The 10,298-nt window shown below is 41.0% G+C and overlaps 1 protein-coding gene across 1 annotated transcript; it reads right to left on the bottom strand.

Moving 5' to 3' along the window:
- Positions 1–293: 293 nt before the first annotated feature.
- LOC140267563 (interferon-induced protein 44-like) lies at positions 294–4,613 on the bottom strand. The gene is made up of 7 exons (XM_072362878.1): positions 4,526–4,613; positions 4,406–4,439; positions 4,106–4,301; positions 2,852–2,995; positions 1,869–2,040; positions 1,623–1,720; positions 294–1,272 (listed from the first exon to the last, which is right to left on the bottom strand). The coding sequence occupies exons 1-7, from the start codon at positions 4,611–4,613 to the stop codon at positions 1,105–1,107; spliced, it is 900 nt and encodes a 299-aa protein (XP_072218979.1). The 3' UTR covers positions 294–1,104.
- Between the last annotated feature and the right edge of the window lie 5,685 nt (positions 4,614–10,298).

The following is a 10,298-nucleotide window of genomic DNA, read 5'->3' as shown; positions in this document are numbered from 1 at the left end:
GAGGAAAAAAATTAGAAAACTGTTGAAGCCTCAAAACAATAATATGAAATTGATTCAATTTGAATGGTATAGATAAATAACTAAATAATATGGTTGCATGTATCAATATAAAGACGGACATGTAAATATGTCCTTTTACTTTATATTCTTTTATATATCTTTTATAAAAAGGATATAATATATTATTATATGTTATGATGTAGTAAATAATATAATATAAATTAATCAGTTTGCCCTTCTGATAATTAAAAATGATAAATAATGTATTTAATAAAAAACACAGAGGTTAATGCTTAAATGGAGATTTGTTTTTAATAACTTCTTCCATCTTTTCACAGAGCATACATAGTGGTTATAGTTTGTAAAGATATTACAGTTCAAGAGTTTAATGAAAGTAGATGAAAAAATTATTAATTAATCCCAAAGAAAATCATAATGTTGGATTTTAAAACCTGTTAGAAAGTCATGCTGTTAACTAAAGACTATAAACTATTTTTCATTTTCGTTCAGCTTCTAAATCTAATATATGTCCACGTCAGTCAGTGCGTTTACATGCAGAGTTAAATACAGCCACTGTTACAGCTCAGCTTAAACTGGTCCCAGTATAGAAACACAGGAGGGGAATCCAGCTGTTTCCAGCTGCTTCAGGTTCACATCCAGTTAGCCCACAAACCCAAACAAGCTGGAGGTAAACTGGTACCATAGGAAGCAGGGAATTGGACATCTTCACAGCTTTCTACCAACATTTTACTGCTTTATGAGACACTCTTGTGGTTATTCTCTGCTGTTATCAGCTTTCACTGTTACATGTGTTCTAATAGTTGAGCTTTGCTTTTGCTTTGCTGGACAAACCCAATCAGTACATTATTCCTCCTGTCATGTAAATGTACTGAATGTATGTTCAGCACAGGATGAAACTGTTTTAGTAATTCTGTTTGAGAAACTTCCAATTTTCTTTCTTTTTTATCCGTAAAAGCACTCGGAGGAGATTCATTCCTCTTTTTAGGAGCTTTATGTGTGATTGTATATAAAATCATGCAGGTTATGATAACAGATTAATTTCCTGTGATTTATCTTCATCAACATGTTTTAGGAAGAATCAGGTTAATTCTGGGTGAACTCGAGGAAGTCGTCACCACAGTGGAGGACGTGTTTCATGGCGTTCAGGATCAGTGAGTCGATGTCATCGTTCATTTCGGTTTCCTCACTGTAGTTCATCACAGGGAAGATGCAGTTCATGGGAATTCCCACATTAGCACCGAGCTTCTGCATCTGGATTGAAGAAATTAACATCACATGTTCTCAAACCACAACTCGCAGCTTTGGAGAATTTCATTAAAGTTTGAACAGGGGCTGAACATGATTATACTGCAGCATCAGGTCTCATCGACCCAAACATCCAAGAATTCGACCAATCAGAAGACACTTTATCCAGATCCTCTGTTCTCAGGAGGGTTAGGGTTCCCCCAGAGAACGTTCTCCCTCGTTCTGATCTGATTACTAACTGTTTGGAGTTATGAAGGTTTCAAAGATAATCTAAACGTACCGAAGACTAAGAATTAAATGACTGAAAATGATGGTGTAATACACACTTTAAGTTCAGAATTACAAACTAAACATACCTTTTCTTTCACATTTTGTGACTTGTAGACATTCTTTACATCTTTAACTTCTGGAAAAGCCACATCAATTTTGGTGAGAACGGCCAGTTGAGGAATATCTGTCAGGACAACAAGTAAAGAAGTAAAGAAGCGACAAAGTGACAGAACAGAGCTCTGCTACGATTGGCTGCATGATATTTGATACTCAGAAGAAGTTTAGTCCCACTGAACCCAAACCCAGAGAAGTAAAACAGATTCTGTTCTCACTCAGATTACTGGCTTCCTCTCTGATGCTCCTGAACTTCTCCACAACTTTATCATCCATTAAACTTAATGTGTCTGCAGGAATCACACAGACCAGAACGTGCACACGGTCGTTGGAAGTTGGGGATTTATTGTAATGACGATCACCCTCTGACAGCTGAGACACAGGATTGAACTGGAAAAAGAATTTTAAATGAATTTATAAGATTCAGATTCACATATCCTTTATTGTCATTACAACGAGTACAACCAAAAGTAAGGTGCAGGCCTTTCAGTGAATGGAATGAGTCATTCAGGATAGTGTATATATATATATATATATACTCTCCTGAGGCAGTAAGGTGACATGAGTGAAACTGCAAACCACGTACAGAAGCAGTATGTGAGGATGCTCTCCATGGTGGAGCGGTAAAAAGACTCAAGCAGTCTCTGGCTGATATCGTTCTTATTGAGGATTCTCGATGAATGTAGCCATGCTTCGTGATGAGTAGGACACAGCAGTGTCTGGGGAAGTTGTCCCAAGCTTCCTGGAGTCTCAGCTCGTCCATTTTGTTGGTGTGGGATCTTACATTTTCGAGGGAGAGGCTGGGACGGGTTTGTGTGGCTGCTTTCATAACCTAGCTAGCTCACCGGCCCTGCATCCCCGCTCTTGCTTGCACTCCCTGCACCGCCTCAGCTTCCTCATTGGTATCGTGATCCAAAGAGATCCCTTGTTATGAACTCCGGGATGTTGTATGAACGAGAGGACTCCGCTGTAACAATCCGAAACTCCGATTTTTAACAGATCGTGTCGGCTGAAGTTAGCTCGACAAAAAGCAGTTAAAACAAACAGGATGTACATAACGAATATCGAAACAAAGCACTAGAAGTGAGAGCAAAGAGCCACTGCATCTATATGCGCCGCCATCTTGGATCTTCATCTTTTAATATCCATAAATAGAAATTAAACTCAAAAGAATTTAATTTTTTACAAAAATCATTCATACCTTGTAACCATCCTTCACGTGTCCCTTTAAAGCCAGTTTGATATCTTCCACCAGGACACCTCCATGTTTGCTCAGACCCATGATGTCATTGCAGACAAAAGGATATAATGACCCATCATCCTTTTTTATTCTGTAGGTTTTGTACTGTAAAGCAAATATGAAGAATATATGTACAGCTTCTAACATAAAATCATTCAGTAAAAGCTTTTTTAAAAATGAATAAATAATATAAACAGATTAAATAAATATCAGTGAATCATATCAAAGGACCAGAAAACATCTAATAACTATGTGAAGATACACCAGTGTGATGATGATCTCAGTCACTGTGTTGTAATCTGAGCTGCGGCAGCACATTTATCTGAGCGTGCACGTTAGTGCATGTAACAGGCTGCTGAGCAGGTCTTCCTCCACTGAATAAACATCATCTCTTAGCTTAAAAGCCAAAGACGGGGATAAGACCCGAGTCAGCTTTGTTCTGTTTTAACACTGATCTTCATGAAAGCTCCAAATCACTCCTGAATCCACTGAACGCTGCTGCTTTGTGGTCCAGCTGTGATGCACATTTCAGAGCATTTCAGTTGGTTCTGCTTTTATAGTCCAACTCCTGAAGCATCACCATCTTCATGTATTCACCATCTATGATCCTCAACAGCATCAGAAAGGTGTTGATCGCTGGCCAGGAGCAGCAGACTCATCTCCCAACATGTTCAGAGGTCCCAGCTCAAATGTTCCAGGCCAAGTGCTTTGCATTAAGGTTCCTGCTCATTTGGCAGCTAGCATGGCTAGCTCAGGAGTTCCTGGTCAAAAGCTGAACCTGGAAGTCCTGACCTGTTTGGGATACTCTAATACTGAGGGGACCCTTTGGTTCAGGACCACTTTACTGAGAAGCAGCTTAGCTAACTCAGCTAGTTTGTGTCTCCTGACTCTTTCATCCAAGTTCCCAGTCAAATACTTTGGAGAGCTAGCTCAGCTAGCATGGATGTCCACAGCTGCTTGGATCCCAGCTCATTTACCAAAAAGCCAGTTCAGCTAGCCCCCAAACTCATGGCCCAGTGACCTATGCCCAGTTCTCAGCTGACTCTGTAGGAAGTTTATATCTGATAATTCAACAGGGCCACGTAGACTTTCTTTTGTGGAAACTGTTCATTTCGACTGCCATTCAGACAAATTATGTCACCAGAATCACCACATTTTTATCCATCTATTATAGCAATTGACCTATTAATTAAATTAACTAAATGATTTTCTCACCTCTTTAGTGAAACTGTCGCCGGATGTGTTATCCACCAGAGCCTGCCTGTAAACTCTGCCACGCATGACACTTTGGACAGAATTGATCAAACTGCTCTTTCCAGCCCCAACGGCTCCATGTAGAAGAATCCTGAGCAGCTGACCCTCAGTCGGAGGTTTGTAGCCTTTCACAGTCTGTAGGACCTCCCTATTGTCTCTATGCAGGGAAACAAACATCATGTTAATGAAACTGAAACAACAGACACTAAGACTCAGTAAATAAATGAATAATCTTGTTTTCTGTGGGCTGCAGATTCTCACCCCCAGTTGATTCTCCTCCACGGTTCATCAAAAACTAAAAGAGAAAAGACAAATGAAAAGACTTCATTGTATGACATCAGATTTTTAAATAATGACTTTTGGTTGATTGAGGACACGTACGTGCAGGTGGAGCTGGAGGTGAAGGAGGAGGTGGAGGTGGAGGTCGAGGTGCAGGTCGAGGTGCAGGTTTAGATGAAGATCCTCCCATAACTGAAAACCAGTTTACTCATGTTTAGATGAATCTATTGTTTTCTTTTGAAGAACACATTGGTATCAAACACATGAAGAAATATATCATAAAACATTCATCTCTCTCAACAAAGTAACTGTTAAAACCGACAGAAAACTTAAATCTGGGATTTATGACATTTTTTTTATTTCAAAATTTGAATCACATTTTATTCTTATTATTTTAATATTTTATGTAAACATAATGAAATACATTAAATGCTAAAATACCTGAAACCTGTCATTGAACCGTTTTTATCTCAGTGTTTGTCTGCTTCATAAAGAACACAACAAAACCGTGGACATATCTGTCAGCTGACAGGTTTTCATCTGTTCATGGTGAGAAACTGCTGAGTGGTTGGTTCAGGCTGTGAGATGAGCTGCTACTGTAATTTAGATGTTTTTACATCAGATTCAGAGTGTTTCTAAAGGTGATAGAAAAGTTTGCTTTTAACATCCACTCCTTGTCCTTCTTCATTTCGTATTTGTGGTGTCATAAAACTTGTGTTTTTCTGCTCCTTAATCCCTGTTAATGGTTATGACTGAATATGTTAACGTTGGATTGTAACACTGAGTCTGCACAGGTGTTTTATCATGAAAAGTGACTGAAATGTCTTTATGAAGTCTGACTTCCTGCTGGACTCGTCTGTTCTGTGGAGATCAGCTGTACTTTGATCAGTCACTGCTGTACAGAGTCAACTGACTTAAAGAAACCCAACTTTATTGGAGTAAAACAAGATTAAATAAATAAAACTGGATGTTCTAACAACAGTCAAATCCACTGTGGAGAAAATAGAAGAAAGGGCCAAATTGGTAAAAGACGCATTAGAGGCCTGAAACACTGTGGGAGGAGCAGGTTTCTCTCTGTGCCATCAGGCAGTTGGATCATTTTGTTGCTCAATGGGACAAATGAGAAAAGTTTATCTGTATCTCACACACTGTAATGTTGAGGGGACAAAACATTTAGTTTATATCCTGGTTTTAAACTCCCAGCAGACATGACCTGATGGAAGCGTTGTGCTGAATTATAATTTCTTTCAGCCAAGAACTTTATGAAAAAGTTTCTTTTTTGACCATCATAACTGATGTCTGCAGAGTTTTTCCTGAGTGTTTTTGGATCACAGACAGCGTTTCAATAACAACCTGGTATTTATGATGAACCAGTCGTGTGAAAAAGAAAGTACACCCTCTGTGAGTTCCAAGGTATAACAAGATATAAAAGCATAAAATGCTTTATAAAAAGTCTTAAAATGAGGTGAATACAGGCTGAGATGAACAACAGCACAACATATTACTTAAAGGGATTTACGGTTCAGGGTTAGAAGACATTTATCTGGATAATTATTTTCTTAAAGAAATAATTAGATTCAATTAAAAAATTAATGCAAAAAGTAAGTGATTGATTTATACAACTTTCATATCTGTGAAGGTTGGAAATTTAAAGTTAAACAAATTAAAAACATGTAATACGCTGAAGAATAAAAGAAAACAGCTGCTGGAATAATTTCCATAAAGAATCATTTCTGTTATATGTTTGTCAGTTTTAATATGAACATATTTTATTTACACTATTTTATTTAAACTACTACTAATCCAGCTTTAGACATTATAAAAGAATCCTACCTTCTTCGAGCTGAGCTGAAGCTTCAGATGCAGACAGATGTCAGAGTGTGACTGAGACTGTTGTTCACAGGGTTTTTATAACATCCATGTAGTCCTGGTTTCATTTTTACTTTATATGAAAGCTGATTCGCCACAAAGTCTCTTAAGGTCTCTGATTACTGTCATCAGGCCTGTTTTCTGAACATTTATTTGAAGGTAAAATATAACAGCTCATTAGCATCATTGCTAAGCATCAACACCGAGCAAACGGTCCTCATTTTATTGACCTGGTTGCAGAATGTGTTTAAATGTTCATCTTATTATCCTCCTAAATCAGAACATTTTAAAGTCTGAAGAATTTATTTTAACACTGATAATTACAGCTTAAAGATAGGAACTGTTGTAGAGGTGAATGCTTGAGAACCACCTCCTTCAGATTACTTTTACTTCATTAATCAGGGTGTTTTATCATGAAAAGTGACTGAAATGTCTTTATGGCGTCTGACTTCCTTCTGGACTCGTCTGTTCTGTGGAGATCAGCTGTTCTTTGATCAGTCACTGCTGTACAGAGTCAACTGACTTAAAGAAACCCAACTTTATTTGAGTAAAACAAGGTTTGATAAATAAAACTGGATGTTCTAACAACACTGTGGAGAAAATAGAAGAAAGAGCCAAACTGGTAACAGACGCATTAGAGGCCTGAAACACTATGGGAGGAGTAGGTTTCTCTCTGTGCCATCAGGCAGTTGGATCATTTTCTTGCTCAATGAGAAAAGTTTATCTGTATCTCACACACTGTAATGTTGAGGGGACAAAACATTTGTTTTATATCCTGGTTTTAAACTCCCAGCAGACATGACCTGATGGAAGCTTTGTGCTGAATAATGATTCAGTGAGGAAATATGTACAGACCTGTTTCACCAGTTTGGGCTGTGTGAGGTGTTATTGTTCTTCGTCTCTTCACATAGTTTCATTTCAAACTGAAACAACAGCTTGGCTGTTTGTTTGGTTTCTGGCCTTAGGTGGTGTTGAACAAGTTTTCCAGGAAGCCTGGGGCGGAGCCTAGCAGAGTTTAGCTCCTGCACTCACAGGGGTTCCTTTTCTTCGCTTGTCAAGATGCTTTCATAAGGATTTGCAGGAGCAACCAGTCTTCCGGATTGTCTTACTTCTATTTGCCAACCTTCTGTGCTTCTTGTTAAAGAATCTTCCATCAATCCACCCAGAGACAAATGAGACACACAACCAAGACACCTACCCGCTCACAAACCCACCTGATCACTGACCTACCCGCTCACTAACCTACCCGCTCACTAACCTACCCGCTCATTAACCTACCTGCTCACTAACCTACCTGCACACTAACCTACATGATCACTAACTTACCACCTCAAAACCTACCTGCTAACTAACCTACCCGCTCACTAACCCACCTTCACACTAACCTAACCGTGCACTAACCTACCTGCTGACTAACCTACCCGCTCTCTAACCTACCTGCTCACTAACCTATCTGATCACTAACTTACCACCTCAAAACCTACCTGCACACTAACCTTCTCGCTTACTAACCTACCTGCTCACTAACTTACCCGCTCACTATCCTACCTATTGACTAACCTACCTGCTCACTAACCTACCTGCTCACTAACCTACTCACTAACGAACTTACCTGCTGACTAACCTACCCGCTCACTAACCTACCTGCTCACTAACCTACCCACTAACGAACTTACCTGCTGACTAACCTACCCGCTCAATAATTTACCCGCTCACTAACCGACATGCTCACTAACCTACCTGATCACTAACCTACCTGATCACTAACCCACCTTCACAATAACCTACCTGCGCACTAACCTACCTGCTGACTAACTTACCCGATCACTAACCTACACGCTCACTAACGTACCCGCTCACTAACCTACCCGCTCACTAACTTACCCGCTCATTATCCTACCTGATGACTAACCTACCTGCTTACTAACCTACCTGCTCACTAACCTAACCACTGACGAACTTACCTGCTGACTAACCTACCCGCTGAATAATTTACCCGCTCACTAACCTACATGCTCACTAACCTACCTGATCACTAACTTACCACCTCAAAACCTACTTGCTCACTAAACTACCTTCTCACTAACCTACCCGCGCACTAACCTACCTGGTCACTAACTTACCCGCTCACTAACCTACACGCTCACTAACCTACCCACTCACTAACCTACCTGCACACTAACCTATCTGCTTACTTACCTACCTGCTCAATAACCTACCCGCTGACGAACTTACCTTCTGACTAACCTACCCGCTCAATAATTTACCTGATCACTAACCTACCTGCTTACTAACCCAACTGCACACTAACGTACCCGCTCACTAACCTACCTGCTCACTAACTTACCCGCTCACTATACTACCTGCTGACTGACCTACCCGCTCAATAACTTACCTGATCATTAACCTACCTGCTCACTAACCTACCTGCTCACTAACTTACCCGCTCACTAAGCTTCCTGCTTACTAACTTACCACCCCAAAACCTACCTGCACACTAACCTACCCGCTCACTAACCACCTGCACACTAACTTACCCACTCACTAACCTACAAGCTCACTAACCTACCTGCTCACTAACCTACCTGATCACTGACTTACCAACTCAAAACGTACCTTCTCACTAACCTACCCGCGCACTAACCTACACGCTCACTAACCTACCTGCTCACTAACATACCTGCTCACTAAATTACCACCTCAAAACCTACATGCACACTAACCTACCGGCTCACTAACCTACACACTCACTAACCTACCCGCTCACTAACCTACCCGCGCACTAACCACCTGCTCACTAACTTACCCGCTCACTAACCTACACCCGCACTAACCTACACGCGCACTAACCTACCTGCTCACTAACCTACCCGCTCACTAACCTACTTGCTTACTAACCTACCTTCTCACTAATATACCCACTGACGAACTTACCTGCTGACTAACCTACCCGCTCAATAACTTACCTGATTATTAACCTACCTGTTTCCTAACCTACCTGCTAACTAACTTACCTGCTCACTAACCTACCTGATCACTAACTTACCACCTCAAAACCTACCTGCTCACTAACCTAACCACTCACTAACCCACCTTCACACTAACCTACCTGCGCACTAACCTACCTGCTGACTAACTTACCCGCTCACTAACCTACACGCTCAGTAACCTACCTGATCACTAACTTACCCGCTCACTATCCTCCCTGATGACTAACCTACACGCTCACTAACCTACCTGCTTACTAACCTACCCGCTCACTAACCTACCCGCTCACCAACTTACCTGCTCACTAACTTACCTGCTCACTAACCTACCTGCTCACAAACCTACCCACTGACGAACTTACCTAATGACTAATGACCTGATGACCTAATGACCTACCCGCTCAATAATTTACCCGCTTACTAACCTACATGCTCACTAACCTACCTGCTCACTAACCTACCTGATCACTAACCTACCCGCACACTAACCACCTGCTCACTAACTTACCCGCTCACTAACCTACCTGCTCACTAACTTACCCGCTCACTAACCTACACGCGCACTAACCTACCTGCTCACTAACCTTTCCGCTCACTAACCTACCTGCTCACTAACTTACCCGCTCACTATCCTACCTGATGACTAACCTACCTGCTCACTAACCTACCTGATCACTAACCTACCCGCACACTAACCACCTGCTCACTAACTTACCTGCTCACTAACCTACCTGATCACTAACTTACTCGCTCACTAACCTACACGCGTACTATCCTACCTGATGACTAACCTACCCGCTCACTAACCTACCCGCTCACTAACCTACCCGCTAACGAACTTACTTGCTCACTAACTTACCTGCTCATTAAGCTACCTGCTCACTAACCTACATGCTCACTAGCCTACCTGCTCACTAACTTACCTGCTCAATAAAATACCCGCTCACTAACCTACCTGCTCACTAACCTACCCGCTCACTAACCTACCTGCTCACTAACCTACCTGCTCACTAACTTAC

This window comes from Leuresthes tenuis, unplaced genomic scaffold, assembly GCF_036924035.1.
Source record: "Leuresthes tenuis unplaced genomic scaffold, fLeuTen1.0.hap1 SCAF_13, whole genome shotgun sequence".
NCBI classification, from domain to species: Eukaryota; Metazoa; Chordata; class Actinopteri; order Atheriniformes; family Atherinopsidae; genus Leuresthes; species Leuresthes tenuis.
The sequence above is the reverse complement of the archived record's forward strand: the minus strand, read 5'-3'. Positions and strand labels throughout refer to the sequence as shown.